We start from the raw sequence: 16,880 nt of genomic DNA, 5'->3' as shown, positions 1-16,880 counted from the left end.
CAAAATACCCACAAATGCATACATAAGGAAGACTGTCTACTCAAGTAGGAGATACATAATTATTTGTATTCTATGTGAACAATTTGTATTTTATAAAATAATATTTAGAACAAATCAGAGATGCTAATTAGAAATGTTATTAAAATCTTTATATCATATTGCTTATGATTTTTTTCCTGCAGTGCTAAGGATAGAACCTAGGGTCTCCATTTTGCAAGGGGAACATTCTAACCACTGAGCCACACACCCAGGCTACTTCCAATTTTTGACAATAATTTAAGCAAGAATAATTAATCTAGGACAAAGCTAACCACAGTTTCCTATCCTACCTGATTAAACATTTTAGAAATGAGTCATGCTTGTTTGGATTAGATTTCTAGTACAGAAATTCTCCCTGTTAAAAGATTCATCCTAGAGTGGGCAGGTGTATCATTAACAAAATGAATAATACCTTGACTAGAGACTGTCTTATCTTTATCAATCACTATTACACCTGTGAGTTCTGTTTTTTCAGTATCCGGTAGTGGAGTGTCAGATGAGATGCAGTAGAACAGTGCGCAGATTGGGTCAAATTCAGGATCTGGTTCTAAGTCTCGTCTAGTTCGAGCATGTAACTCCACACTGATTAGGGTAAGATTTTGTATCTATAAAAGAAAATAAAAATAATATTTTAAAAAGTTTTTGAGAAATGCATACTCAAAGAAGTATGTTTCACTAAGACTCTAAGGAGATGTTCTTAAAATTACAGAAAAATTGCTATAATAGACAAAGCCACAATTTAATACTCTACAGATTCATTAAAAGTAAAGATTTTTACTTTCAAGATTAGTTTAAATAAATTCATGTTTTTGTTTTAGAAAATTTGTGCTATAATTTCTCAATGAAAACACTTAAAACTATTTGTCTTAGATATGTGCAATGTCTCTCAATTCCCGTTTAAGAAAGATAATGTCTAGTCAAGTGGTTGTACATTCAAACCGGAGGCTGTCATGTTTTATTCTTTAGTTACCTAAACTACAGTTGTACCTATAGTGTGAACTAAAAAGCAAGATTCTCTTTTTTAAAATTGCTACTTATTAATTTGCTATTAATAAAAAAAAAAAAAATGGGGAGCTAAGAAAAATAACTTTTTAACAATTAACATGCATTACATTTGATAAATAAAAAAATTTTAAGTGGAAAACCTCACTTCCAAACCCAAACAGAACAAAGCAATCAGTCTAATTAGAAAAGAATGAACAAGTAGAAAGACTATGGAGAACAGTGGGAAAACAACTTCAAGTCACAAGAGTTTTGGAGGTTGATTTCATTAGTAGACCAATTTTCACACTTAGGGGTGTGAAAATTCTGTTTAAGCAAACAGAATAAAAAAGATGGCAAGAGAGATTTAATGAATATGACTAAGCAAGATGTAGGAGTAAAAGGGAACAAGGATTCCTTTTCTTCTGCACTGAGTACTGATATGCAGAAGAAGAGATTAGCCTAGGTTAATTGCAAGAAAGTGAGAAGCTCTGGATAGTTTCCTAGAGAAAGTAGGAGTACAGCAAATTTTTTTCAGTTCATTTCCTATTTTGCCCACCAGGTGGTTGTTAGGACTGTGTCTTTGTCAGAAGTGTCGGCAACCACCAGATAACCCAAGTAACTAACTTCAAGAGGACCAATCACTCTGAAGTAGGATTGCGCAGAACAATAAATAGAAAATTATGAGTTTTAAATAATTAGGGAATAACCAAATATAATGTCTTTTTGCTAAGGTCTATCAATTTTGCTTTAATAAGCACTTTTGGACAAAGTATTTTCTTTAATTTTTAATTGTGGGTGTACATTTTATATTCCTCAGTTTATTCCCTAATTTATCTGGGCTTCAGGGGCTAAAATAGGATCGGGTAAAACATAGGAACTATTTGAATGCTAATGAAAAAAAATGCACAAATGAATAAATGAGGGTGCAAGGCTATGTTCTAATCTAATCCTAATAAAAACAAATCACCACTATGGGTGGTTACTAATTTTGTCTTAAGAGCAAAGACATAAAACAACTACATAAACTGACACTGTCCAATAGGATATCATAGAAGCCCCACGTAATTAAAAATTTTCTAGTAGCCACATTGAAAAAAAGTAAAAATAGGTTTAACTAATTTAAAAACTTTTAAAAATATAATCAAATACAGGTTGAAAAATTCCTTATCCAAAATGCTTGGGACTGGCAGTGCTTTGGATTTTGGCATATCCCCACACACATATGAGACAGTTATCTTAGTGATGAGATCCAAAACTAAACACAAAATTCATCTGTGTTTCTTATATACCTCATACCCCTAATTCGAAGGTTAATTTTATACAATATTTTTAGTGCATTTGTACTTTGACTGCAACTCAATCATATGAAGTCAGGTGTGGGATTTCCTACTTATACACCATAACAGTGCTCAAAAAGTTTAGGATTTTGCATTTTTGGATTAGGGATGCTTGACCTGTATATCTAAAATATTATTATTTCAATATGTAACCAATATAAAAAATTACTAATGAGATACTTTACATCCTTTTACCTACTGATTCTTTGAAATCAGTATGTATTTTACATTTATACCACACATCTCAATGTGGATGCTAAATTTTTTATGGAAACACTTGTATATTTCGATTTCATAAAATTCACAGTTGAAAGCTTGTTTTATATGCCTAAATTGTCTTTGACATCCTTAATATGTTTTCCAGTAAATGATTATTGGTTTTTAAATCTAAATTAATTAAAATTAAGTAAAATTTAAAATTAAGTTCTTCAATTGTATAGGCCGAATTTTAAGTTCTCAGCCATATTGCTAGTGGTTGCCATAATGAAAGCACAATAGAGAAAATATGCTCAAATTTCCATCTTATTGCCAGTCAGATATATGCTTTGAGCTTTCTGTAATATGGAGAAATTTAGAGTAAAGATAAATTTACATATTCTTTCCGATCTATATTGTGATTGATACATATTTTTGTAAGATGGTATCCTAGTCTTTGGCATATGGTTTGTAACATTAAAGTAAGTAGATTACATACAAACTATGTGAATAAATGAATTTATTTTCTTTTATAGCAAGTTTTAATCTACTGAGCCAAACAAACGGAAAATATAAGTAAATCTCACAATTGAGATGTGATATAATATCCTGGTATAATATCAAAATAATAGGTTTTGTAACACAATTCTAATATTTCAAAAGTTTTTCTAATTTTAGCTTCTATAAACTAAATTCCAATTATCAGATTTGTAAAAGCTGTGAAACAACAAAATTATCTCAGCAAGTAATAGATGCTTTAAAAGTTTTTCTACTTTATATAAATAAAATAAAAAGAACAAAATGAAGATTAACAAGGATAGAATTCAGTGTATCCCTCCCTCACTAAAAAGTTTCCACACTTGTTCTACAGAATAAAACCTCACAGATAAAAACAGTGTATGTGTCCTTACTGTTGTAGTTTTACCTCATGTAAAGTTTTTGCCTCCTGTAAGTTTTGTATGCTGACTTTGAAACCGTAAGTATTATTTAAAGATGGTCCATCAATCTGAGAAGTTTCTTTCTTTGGGGTATTTACTGCTGCAAATTGATTCTATTAAAAAAAAGCCAGAAAGAGATAATGAGCAATCATTTTCTTTCTTTTGATTACTACTTCACACTTAAATAATATGCTTAAGGTACTTAGTAATTCTAAAACTTACATCATCTCTAAGTTAAAAAAAACTTTTAATGTTCTTTTCATTCTAATAACTGCATATATGTATATAAAAATATCTGCTACAATCTATAAGCAAACTATATATTGATCTTTGAGTTTATAAGTCCCAAACACTGAAAGTAACAGTTTTGTAGAGAGTTGACATTTATACCACACATTTATCTTGACCCTTCCTGAAAGTAAGATGAGCAAGTACTTTTTTTACAACTACACCAGCTAAAGTTTGTGAAAGATTTGAAATTCTGATACATGTAGTATTGTAGTAATACAATAAAATATTGTAAATAATCTTCAAGTGTGCAGAAAAAAATAACATCTTTCTCTTTTAATTTTGTAAAATATTTTTCCTGCTTTCTAAATCCATTAACCATTTGTCCCCAAATACTGATTTATGTTTACAACTCACTAGTACTTGTTTTTAACATATATAGTTTATAATTCAACAATTTTATAAATAAATGTTTTAAAAGTACAACTTTAGGATATAAATACTAAAATATGTAGTTAATGATATTTATAAGTTGTCATCATGGAAGTGACTTCCATCATGTATTTCCAAGTACACATGCCTAATGTATGCTTTTTTCACATAACCATATGCTTCTAGTTTACTATGATATTTTTAGTATCTGGTTTTAAAGACAGTTTTAACTTTTCGGTTTCAGTAGTAAATAATGTGCTTTCCTTTGCTATTTAGTGATATAAATTCAAAAAATTAAGTTATATTTGAGGAAAAAAGTAATAAACCAAGAAAAAGGATATATTTTTGGTGGGATCAAAAATCACTTACTTGAGCTCTGTTGTCATTGGATTGTTCTGATTTTGCCAGTAATCAGTTAATGTATTTGTATCCTCATAATCCACATATGGCTATCATATTCACTTTCTCTGTAATATGTGTATTTACATATAAGAATCTTTTAGATCCCAACAACAAAAAATAAACTAAAAAGTAGGCAATTTCTTGTTGTCTCAAAGATATGTAAATAACGATGCAAAAATATAAGTAATAAAAAATTTTAATTGAGACATGAAATTATTAATTATCTAACTGAAATCTAAAAATAAGACTGGATCTTCCACTGATCTGTAAATATGTTTAATATAGTTACCTTCACTTGTGTTGTTAAGAGTACTCTTCTAAGAGTGTCAGTATTACTTCCTTTCTTATTACTCAACTTCTGGGTTTTTGGTTCTGTAGAAAGAAATTTCATTTTTAACTTGAACATTGAAATTACCTGCTTCTGTTTTTTAAAAAACTTCTACTGTTCCAAATATTTAGGTACCATTTTGAGTACTGTCCTATAAATTCCCCCAGAAATTTCATAATTTAAAAATAAAACTAATTCAAATCTGATCTCCTCCAAAATAACTTAAAATTTTTGCACTTTTACATACACTTAGGGTTTAATTATTGAGTTTTTTTAAAAATCTCAGTCATTATTCTTGGGAATCAATTAATCACTTATTTATCAAGTATTTATGATGAAGAGGAAAAGACATTCCTTGCTCTCATGGGATCTGGAAAGAATCAGAAATTCACCATACATATAGAAAAGTGATATTAAAGTACTTCTCTCTATCTGCAGAGGATACATTCCAAGAACCTGTGGAGGTTCAAAACTGCCAATAATACCCTATATGTATTTTCCAATTCATACAAATCAATGACAAAGTTTAATATATGAATCAGCACAGTAAGAGATAGCTAATAGAAATAGTTAATAATTATAACAATATACTGCATTGAGAATTTAATGAATGTGGTCCCTTTTTCAAAACAATTTCTTGTACCTTCACCCTCTTCCTTCAAGGAAGCACTTTATGGCATATTTGAATTCCCAGCATTGCCATTCTTGCTCTTTGGGGACATTATTAAGTAAGAATTACTTGAACATTAGTGCTGCTGTTCTGCAACAGCTGATCTGATAACTGAGACAGCTACTCAGTGACTAAAGAGAGGGCAGCGAATACAGCAAGAATGTGCTAGGTAAAAGGATGACTCACATCCTGAAAAGGAGAGTGTGAGATTTAATAATGCTATACTCAGAATCATACAACTTATTAATTGCTTATTTATATAATTTTTATTTAATACTTTTGGATTAAAGTTGTCTGTAACTCAAACTGCTGAAAGTAAAACTGTGGGTAAAGAGAAACCAGTTCATAACTGGGATAAGTATAATGAAGGGGAACACAATTGGCAATTTTTTTTCTGGTCAAGGTAAGGCTTCTTTGAGCTGAAATCTGAAGACCAGTAATCAACTAGGAGTGCATTAGGTATTTTTCCTAATTACTGGGCAAAAGAAAAGAGTGGGTAAAAAAGCTAATACAGAAGCCCAGGAAAGAGATAATGACAATTCTGAAGGAGATCAATTTGGGTTATTTAGGAGATAAGTAAGTGATAAAACTACTTAATAGATTGAACACCACAGGATGGATATTTAGGGAATGAGGTGGGTGCTACAAATAAATTGTTTCTGACTAATGTAGCTGACTAAGAGATGGCAGTACTATTAATCGAGATAAAGAGAACTGCAAGGAGACCAGATGGATTTCTGTGTGGGCACGTATATGTGTTTATGAGGGGGTTAGGGAAGTGGTGATGAATGTGTGCAGTAAGACTGTGAATTAACTTCAAAAATATCGATCTTGTAGTGCCTTTGAGCATTCAAGTAGAAATGTCAATTAGGCAGTGGGACATAGTGTTGCAGGGCTTAAAAGAGAGCTCTGAGCTAGAAATATAAATTCGTGAGTTAATTATTTTAATCCTATGAACAGAAATTAGATCATTTAGAGAAAAAATATAAAGAAGGCTGAAGGTCAAACCTTAATAAACTTTTAACACTTAGATAATAACTGAGAATAAGTTTCAAAGGAAAGCCAGTAGAAAGAAACAGAAGTAGGATAGCCAATGGAAGAAGCTCCAAGAAGGAAGATCCATTAGTCAAAGCTTATTTTGAAAGGTATGTGACAAGAAGACTAAAATACATCCACTGGTTTCAGCTATAAGAAGTTATTCAGAATCTTAACAAAAAGCTGTAACAATAGAAAGATAGGGGCACAATTTAAGTATACAGTGAATGAACAGGAAACAAATAAATGGGGCTAAAAAATTAAGATAAACCCTAAGAGCTGCCTGAAGATTAAAGGTCAAGAGACCTTTTGTTTTGTTTTTATTCTAAAAGGTGGAAGAGAGATTTATTTGTATGTTAAAGTGTGTGTGTGTGTGTGGGGGGGAATCAAGTTGAAAAGAAGGTAAAGTTTCTAAGAGGGCTCCTATAATTCATCCAGAAGGTAAGAATACAGTATGAAAGCAGTAATTTCACAGCAAAAGATGAAAAAGTTTAAATATGATGATTGTAAGACATGATAATAATAATCTACTTGCTGAGCTACAATTTCATGCAAACAGCTGATTTTCATTATAGTCGAATGTTATCTTCATTTCTAACTATGAAATCATTTGGAATCTTTCCATTATTTACACACTTACCTGTTGATAAAGGGCTAAAGCAAGTTGCTTCAGGAAGCCTTTCCAGATGTTTTCTCTTTATAACTGGTGTACTATGAAGGCAAAGTGATTCACATATCCCAGTTCTTGCCCTAGCATTAATAGGAGATATCACCAGAGGCTCCTGAGACTCACTGCAGGGGCTTTTCTGTGTACTATCTTTTATTGGCTTTATGAAGCTTTCAACATCCAGGGAACGTAGCTCATCTACTGGTGTTGAAGGTCTATCATTTCCATTTAATGCTCTGGAATCTAGGGGTGTTCCTTGTTGCCAAGGGGGAATTACTGGGGAATCAGGAGGGCTATAACTAACATAATGGTTATCATCATCACCTTCATCTTTCTCAGGATTATTTGCAGAGGCAACAGGTAACAGTGTCTGACTTTCACTTGCAGTTCGACTGCATCCTGTGGTTGGTGCTTGTAAAGCAATCCGAGAGATATCAATATCTTCCTTAGTATGTACTGTAGTGGGATGTATATGTGAGCCTGCATCCAATTTTGGAGACACTACAGGTTTGTCATCTGGGTTAACTAAAGGGTTAAAGTTCTCAACAGATTTTACAACTCCAGTTGGCTCAGTTTTAGGCAGCTTCTTAGAACGTTCATATTCTTCTTTGGCTTGAAGCCAGGCTTGAACCAGTTGTCGACTTGGGGCACATTTGCAAGGCATAATCACAATTTTTTTATCTTCAACCATTTTATGGCTATTATTGAACCCTTTATTGATAACTGCTTGGCCATTACGAAGGGGTGACCCTGGTCTTGGATTCTGAGTCATTGCTGAAAATGCTGTTTTCCATAGACGAAGTCCTTCCAAGGAAAAGTCTCCCTCAAACTCAGCCAGATCATTTGGAAGTCGAGTTTCCACGGTGAGAAGCCGTCCACCAATCTCCCTATAAACAATATATTTTAGAAAAAAAAGTTCTGTTTCAAAAATCAATTACCAAAATATTTAATTTTCTGAAAATTTTAAAACTCCTTTTGGAGTCTTAAACATGCCCATTTGTTTCTTCCCATTCAACCATCCCCCACTTTTAAGAAGGAACACTCTCTATTTAGTTTCAATATGTTTTTCCTCACAATACATGACCAGCAAATTAATTTACTTTGGAAAGTATCATTAATAAAAAAAGAAAGTATATTTTATTTTGTTTTAGTGCTCCATGAAAACTTTTTTTCCTTTAAGGAGATGACACAAACTCATCAGATTCCTTAATTCTACTAATCTTAAGTAACTTTTCAATGTCATCACTCATGGATAAAAATTACAAAGTCATTTATCATTTAGACTCTATATCTCTTGGATTTTATCTATAGCCTCTTTCTATATTCTCTAGTACCTATGATAGTTTAGCAAGACCAGTCAATTCAAACATACCTTAGGTCCCCCTTAAATTCTCTCAATCATTAAAAAATAAAATCACATGCTGGAAGTATAGCTCATTGGTAAAGTGTGCACTTAGCATGTGTGAAGCCCTAGTTTCAATCCCCTGTGCACATGTGCGCACACGTACACACACACACACACACACACACACACACACACACACCATCATTTAGCACCTTCCCTGCACTTTCTCCCCACCTATGTAAAAAATTAGAAACAGAATTATTGCTGTTGAAGGAACTTAGTGTGCATGCCATGTGACCATACCCAATGCTAATACTGATACAGAGGTAAAAATGAAGTCAAGAATAATAAGCATGGGTAAGGTGTGGTGAGTTTGCCTTCTTTTATATTTTCAGCAGTAGGGTAAAAATTTCACAATATACAATAATTTTTCAGCAATCCTACTTCTAGGACTATAATGAAAAACTCAAGAATACAAAAAACACTTAAGAAAAAGATACCAGTTTATATAAATAGGCAAAACAGGAAATAGCCTTTCTGTCTAATAATATATATATGATAGACTATTAAGCAGTCATTAAAAGGATATTTCAAGAAATTCAAATTGATGCTTTAAGAAACTCATAAATTTGAAAACACAAGTATTAAGTCTGAACATAAAACTGTGACTACACTAAGAGCACATTTCACAAAACAAAACAAATTAAAAACTACATATTTCAAAAAAAGGAAGAAAGCACATCAAGATATTATGGTGGCTAACAGGCAGAGAAATGGGGTGACTTCTATTTCTTCGTTTATACTTCCTACATTTTCTATATTGAATACAAAGATTTTAAAATACTATTCCACAAAAATAGTTACTGTCCTTTTATTTTAGCTAAAGGACAAGTGTCTAAGTTGGGCAATAATAACTAATGGCAATACAAAGTTAATAATGGCAATACGAAGTTAGTTGCTATGTGATCATGGCAAGTTTGTTAACTAAAAATTAAAATACCATATATGGCTAAGATAGGAAAAAATAGTTTACCATTATTATTAATAAAGTCAAAGCTCCCAAATAATGGAAACTAATGTCTAAGGAACATAGATTCATATATTCTAAAAGTGAAACAGAGAATCCCATGTGGGTACCAAATAAAACTGCTAGGAAGAAAAGGAATGTTTCTGCCTTATACTTCAAGTCATCAGGAAGGAAGGGAACTTCTTTATATTGCTGATTGTTTATTTAAATTAAAAAAAATTTTTTTTGTGGTGCTAAAGATTGAACCAAGGACTTCACAAGTGATAGGCAAGGGCTCTCTACAAGTGAACTATATCTCCAGCTCTCACCACTTTCTTAAATGGAATCCTACAGGAATTATTGTTTATGTATTTGCTGGCATTCACTGTGTAAAATTTTTTAAAAAGACATTCTGAACTAACTTTACAGTTGTTTATTTAATTCATAGCAAAATTGAAAGAAGCATACAGAGATTTTCCATATTTCCCCTGAACCCACACACATGCAGAGCCTTCTCTATTATCAGAGTGGTTCAAGTGTTCCTACTGATGAACCTACACAGACACACCAAAATAACCAAACTCCATAGTTTACATTTGGATTCATTCTTGCCCTTATATCTTATATATTCTTTGCCTTTGGACTAATACATAATGACATGAGTATATGCTGTGTGTGTGTGTAACTAGGGTTAGGAATATGCTAGGGCTAAAGGTCAGTGCATATATGCAGTGTGGTCTCTGCCTCATTTGGCTCTTTATAACTATTTTATCATTTAAACTAAGCAGTGTCTGCTTAGCCATCTCTACCATTTTCCTCTACTTCTGACTAGATGGCTGAAATGAACTGCCTCTCTGCAAATGGTTAAGTATAGCTACTGAGGCAGGATCAAGAACTATCATTTAAACTTCCGGATTAAGTCACTTTCTCCAATTTAGCTTTTTTTTTTTTTTGTGGTACTGGGGATTGAACCCAGGGCCTTGTGCTTGCAAGGCAATCCAATTTAGCTCTTATCAGATATTCCCTAACTTAGTGATAAAGGTGGTAGAGGATAAATCCTCAACCGCTGTTAATTATTCATCTATTTGCTATTTGTCAATCACTTTCCTGAAAAGACTTAAAAGAAAGAAGAGATAAGAGGAACGAAAGCCCATCTACAACTGTAATTGTATAAACTAAAAATAAGACTCAAGATACTGGAACCACATGAAAAGGAAGTGGTTTATAACAGATACAATTTAAAATAACCTTTAATTATCATAAGAGTACTTATGTAATAATATGTATGTTAAATATGAGTACTTATGTAACAATATGTATGTTCATTGCTATGATTTGGATCTTCAGTGTAACCCAAAAAACTTGGCAATATTGGGAGGCGGTGAAAACTTTGATAAGTGGGACCCAGTGGGAAATCTTTAGGTCATTAGAGAGGTGTGCTCTTGAAGGGGACTGTGGGGTCACAGTTTATTCCTCTTCCCTTCTTTTCCTTCCTGCTCATGAGGTGAGCAATTCTGCTCTACCATGTTCTCCCACCATAATATGCTGCCTAGCCATGTCCCAAAGCAACAGGATCAATTATTCATGAACTGAAACCTCTAAAACTGTTAGCTAAAATAACCTTTTTCTTTTTATAACTTATCTCAGATATTTGTTATAGTGACAGAAAGCTAACACTCTCATTTCCAAAATACAAAAATTTAACATTTAAAAAAAAATACCATTTAAGCTGGGTATGGTGGTGCATGCCTGGAATCCCAGCAGCTTGGGAGGCTGAGGCAGGAGGAAGTACAAGTTCAAAGTCAGCCCCAGTAACTTAGTGAGATGCTGACTCAAAAAGCTCTGGGAATGTAGCTCAATGGTAAAGTACTCTTGGTTTCAACTCCCCATACCCAAAACAATAAATAAATAAAATAAAGATAATCATTGTCAAGTATACCTGTTTAGTAGAGTGCTCACCTAGTATGTGTGAGGTGCTGGATTCAATTCCCAACAATAGGAAAAACAAAGATCACTATAATACTGTTAAAGTATTATGACATACTTCTTAATTTTGAATCATGTCATGGTGACCCTCTGCTCCTCTATTCCTTAAAGGAGACAGTGTTAAATAATAAAAGATTCAAATTTAATCAACTTAAATATATTTTCTAGGTACAACCATTTGGTTAGTTTGTGAATTTTAAAAATAAGTATGTAACTAATTTTCACAATGATACCTATCAATATAGTATTGGAGACAAAACTGTATAAAATATTATATATCAAATAATTATTCAAAGTGATCCAAGGAGAAAAAAATTTTAATTACCTGGGTTTTTCTGGTACATCAGAAGGATTACTGCAAAATGGTTCCTGGTAAATAGTTTCTGAAAGATCATGATCCAACAAAGTTGCCACAATTTCCTCTCTACTTGGTGGGGACATAAGTGGTTTCAGAATGTGAGCAGTTCGAGGAGTAAAACTGCCATTTTTAGATTGTAAGAGAGAACTGGTAGATCGTGGTGAACTATCAGGTGTTGGTGTCAACATTTCATTGTTTCTTGAAACATATAATTCTAAATCTTCAGAGGCTGCATCCATAAGTTCACCATCAGGGGAGGATAGTATTGTAGTGAAAGAGGTATTGACGGAATCAAGAGACTGTCTCATTTCTTTTCTAGTGTGACCTTGAATCCATTCTGAATTGCTTGGTTGTGGAAGGCTAAGAAACACTTCTTTGCTTACCGAACTCCTATTCAATCTGGATTTTTCATTTAGACAGTCCTCTGCTTTCTGGACACAGAAAGATTCTATTATTGAATTAGCTCTATTTGTTAGAGGATGAAAGCTGTTTTTCCACTGGTTGTGGCGATGATTTTCATTGCTATCTGTGGGTGATTTCTCAAAAAGTTCAGGACTTAAAGTACTAGATCTAATCCATGAGGTTGAGTCTGAGGCATGATGCTTCTCTTCAGCACACTTCTGGTTGTCATGACTTAAAAACTCACTTTTTTCTATAGCTTGTCCTGGAAAAAGATCCTGAACAGCATCACTCAGAAACTTCTGAGGCAAATTCTGATCAGCTGGGACAAACTGACTTCCAGAATAAAAGCTACAAAATCCAGTTTGACCTATTGTGTTAATATCAAAATTATAATTATGTTCAGGAGACAAGCTATCTTCAAGGGAGTAACAACTTTCAAAGCCTGGATCTGAAAAAAAGATGGGACTGTCATCTGATAGGGAATTATCCAATTGGCCACAGTTTTGTAAATTCAGAGAGTCGACTTTTAGAAGTCTGGGAGATTTTTCTTTAGGTTTTGTACTCCTGGGAGTTCGAGGTTTTCTTGGCGACATTACTGATCGTGTCCGTTTATTTGCTTTGTTTTGTTCAAGGGAACCAGAAATACTTTTGTTTGGTTGATGTTTAGCAGGTAATGGGTCTTGTGTAATATTTGCATTTTGTGCTTTCTGCTGTCTTTTTTGTAATAATTCTTTTAAAACTGCCAGTCCAGACTGTCCTTCACCAAATGCTGAAGGTGTTGAAACATTTTGACTTTTACACTGAGAAAGTGCTTTGGTTTGTGAAATTGCTTCTGACAGTGACCTCTGTTTTACCCTTTCAGGTTTAAAATTTGACATGTCTAAAATAAAGCCCCTTTGTTTCTGTTCCCATGCTATTTGTTTGATTGGACTTCTCAAGGAAGTTACAAAGCAATTAGTAGGCATTTGGCTTTCCTCTGAAGCCACATCTCCTGGAGAACAAGTTTCACTGTGCTTTGATTGTTCTGACATGCACACAATCTGCTGCTGACTGTCTTTGCAATGCAAAAAATTAGGGGCATAGACCTGGTCTGGTTTTGATTCGAAGGAATTACGATATTCGTTTAACTTTCCAAAAGATGACAAATAGTTTTTCTGTATATTTGTATTTTCTTCTGTCTTTGGAGACATTATACCTGAAGGTATCTGTGTACTCTGTGCTACCTGAGACAAATGATTGGAAAGGTCAAATATATTTTTTTGAATCAAGGCTGATTCCTTTAGAGTAAACATAGCATTTTGATTATGAGACCTCTGAATATTAATTTTTGAGATTCCAGGTCCTATAGAACTACGAACAACTGATGAGTGCAAATCATCTCGTGAACTGGGGAATGTTTGGAAATCTGTAGACTTCTTGCTCTCTAAGAAAGAAGAAAAGCAGTTAGATATCTTCTGTTGTGCATTGATTCCAGTGGGTTGGAGAGTAGAAAGGGAATGATCTATAGCAGAGCCTATTAGTGATACCTCTTTCTGTTTAAAAAGTACTTGAGAGTCTCCAGAACTATTTGTGAGCTCAGATGTATTCTGGTGTTTCAGCACAAACTTAACTTCAGAACTAGGCTGAGATTTGATCTTTTCATCCTTAAGTGTTATGTGCTTTCTTGATGTACCTTTTTCGTTTGCTTTTTGTTTCTGCTTTGCTCTTGGTTTCTTTTTCCCATCATCTACAAGTTTCTTTGTCTGATTTCGTTTGTTCCTTTTCTTAGTAACAGAAGGATTAATAAGCTTTGCTTTTGATTTCTTAACCTGTGCTCTTGCTCGACTGTTTTTTCCTACACGAGAATTAACAGTCTTACTAACACATGCATTAGGACCCTTAAAAAGCATTGCTTCTTTTTCTGCAGCAGCTATCATTTCTTCAGCTCTTGGATCTGTGGGAGACCAGCAGCGAGGTGGAGAAGAATTTATAGGACTTGTGCTTCTCTCAGAAAGAAAACCTAGTTTAGACATAACATCACTGTAATTCAAGTCACAGTCTTCAGTTTCAGCATTGTAAGATGGTAAAGGAGGAGAAAGAATAGTATGTGACCGTTTTTTCCTGAAAGACAAAGTTCTTTTAATATTTTCACTTTCTGTCCTTTGTTGCTTACCAGTTTTTTTTTTAGCAGACTTATGTTTTGACTTTCTTCTGTGACTCTTCTTTGGTGTTAGTGGATAAATGGGATATTTGGTTGCAGGGGAGTCAGGAACTTTTGGCCAAAAATCCTTCAAAGGTGCAAGTTTCTTATATAGTTCCATTTTTTCCTCTGTTAATATTACTTGCTTTTCTTTAGAGTCTATTTTTCCTAGCTTTACAAGCATATTTTTTCTCCCTCTAAATCTATTAATAATAATATACTTTATGATGACAGGGGGCAGCTTTTTAGACATTTTTCTTCTTTTTCGAGATTTGAGAGTTCGATCTAAAGTTTCACCAATTTCCATGGTATGAGGTAGGCTGACTTTTGAGTTGTGTGTTACAAAACTTGACTCACTGTCTTCAGTTTCATAATTTACTTTGCGTTTGGCTCTAAGTGTGTATTTATTTCCATATAGTCCAAAGGACTGCTCGTTTTCTAAGGACCCATCTCCAAAGTGACAGTCTATAAAACTATCTGTAGGTGTTTTATTTTCAAAAGCTCCACGAGTAGCTTTAACCAAATCATTGGCCAATACATTATCCTTCCCAGGACTACTATTATAAGGATTATTTTGTATACAACTGTCTTTTGTGGATCCAATCTCACTACATTTGGTAGAATTCTCCTGATGACTGATAAGTTTCTTTTTATTCAGTTTTAACCGGGATGGTTTATTGCCAGGTTGTAGTTTATATGTGACAGGAGATAGTTTCTGTGGTCTAGAGAGACAATTAGAAAGAACAACACTGGGAAAAAACATATAATGTGCTGCTTGCTGGCTGAGACTTGGTTTTTTCTGTTTTATGTTCTTGAAATTCTTCGTATCTGATTTTAAGTTTATTTAATCCACTCTCATCAGCAATGCTGTCAAGAGAATGCACCATAGTTCTATTCTCCCCTGAGCATGATAGCAATTCACAATTTTCAGTTAATGATGAAGGGAATAAACTATTCAAAGCTGTGTTATTTCCTTTTTCATTTCCTTCAGAGCATAATTTATTTTTTGAATGACTTAAGTCAGAAAAGTTGAAAGAGTTTTTGCTCAATGTATTCTCGCTGGTGTGACGGTTCACGTGTATAAAAGGTGCATCTTTTTCAATTTTTCTTATGCTTGTATACTTTCTACTTGGTACTTGTCTTGTAACAGATGGAATATCTTCTTCATAATCAAAAATACTACTTTCGCAGGAAGAAACTGGGAGAATATCTTTCTTACCACTCTCTTTATGGGAATTTTCTAAATGAACAGTACTGCTTAATGATCCAGAGTATTTCATAGAATAAGTGCTTTCAGTTGTAAAAGAAGTGACTGAATTATCTAGGTTTTTTTCTATGTTGTTTGGCTGTGAAAGGTCTTCGATTATATCTTCCTTGTTCAAAACATGGGAAGAAAGGGCACTTGTGTGTTTACACTGAAAGGTAATCTTAGCAGAAGTTGGGGGTTCTAAAGTAGCAGCATCTTTGTGAAAGATGGAGGGTTTTATTGACAGCTTGCTTGTTGCAACCACAGAGGAGTGGGCTCTAGAATTTTCATTGTTCAAAGGATTGTCTAGAATGAGAGAAAATAAGAATTTATTTCATTTCTGCTCTCTTAATTTTTAAAATTTTTCTGATATCAAGATACTATCACCAACAAAGAAATAATATAAAATTAGATTTGTATGTCTAAAATGGTTATCTCAACAAAAAGATCATTCCTATCAAGATACTTAAAAATAATGAATAGCTAGCTAAAATTATTAGTCATTAAACACATTCTTTTGATCAGAAAAAGATTAGCATTCAGTGTCTTGAGAGAATAAGGGAAAATATTGTCACATTTAGAATTTTTCATAAAATAATATGCATGTTTGCATTATCACTTCAAATGAGCTGAGTATATATCTTGGGTTTCTTTTGCTACTTAAATGTTAATGTAATAAACTGATTAAAGTTTACAAATTTTGGAATTAATAATTAATAAATGTTATATCTTCCTAAAAATGAATAGGAATTATATATCTACATTTCTCCAAAAGAAAAAAATCTTGGAGGACAGAATATAACAGCGTTACTACAGCCTCCCTTAATCAACCATATAGGAAAAGTGATTATAGTTCAAAATAAAATATATGTTTTTGCCACTAAATAACCAAATGTTCACCATAGGCTTGATTACTTACCACTATTTTCATCTGCAGTTCCATCTAACTGAGGTATAGAAAGATTGGCAAGAAGCAAACTGTTATCACTCCATTCCATTTCTTCTTCTGAAGATGAATCATCCTCTTCAGTTGAATTTCTGTGTGTATTTCTGCACAGTGCCCTAAAGAATATGAAAGTACACTGGTCAGTGTGTCATTAGAA

At 33.1% G+C, this 16,880-nt stretch overlaps 1 protein-coding gene and 1 long non-coding RNA gene across 2 annotated transcripts in view; one reads left to right on the top strand and one right to left on the bottom strand.

Annotated features, from left to right (window-relative positions):
• REV3L (REV3 like, DNA directed polymerase zeta catalytic subunit) overlaps nt 1–16,880 on the bottom strand; it is a gene marked incomplete at its 5' end in the record, with an annotated part of 184,534 nt that overhangs the window by 65,410 nt on the left and 102,244 nt on the right. The window contains 7 exon segments of the mRNA XM_079149104.1: nt 452–644; nt 3,481–3,606; nt 4,845–4,927; nt 7,229–8,142; nt 11,918–15,327; nt 15,329–16,083; nt 16,697–16,839. Of these exon segments, the coding sequence (XP_079005230.1) occupies nt 452–644; nt 3,481–3,606; nt 4,845–4,927; nt 7,229–8,142; nt 11,918–15,327; nt 15,329–16,083; nt 16,697–16,839 (5,624 nt within the window).
• Nucleotides 1–16,880, top strand: part of LOC306666879 — an 89,547-nt gene that overhangs the window by 54,830 nt on the left and 17,837 nt on the right. The gene's annotated exons all lie outside the window — the stretch shown is intronic.

Source organism: Sciurus vulgaris, assembly GCF_902686455.1.
Source record: "Sciurus vulgaris genome assembly, chromosome: 7".
NCBI lineage: Eukaryota > Metazoa > Chordata > Mammalia > Rodentia > Sciuridae > Sciurus > Sciurus vulgaris.
The sequence above is the reverse complement of the archived record's forward strand: the minus strand, read 5'-3'. Positions and strand labels throughout refer to the sequence as shown.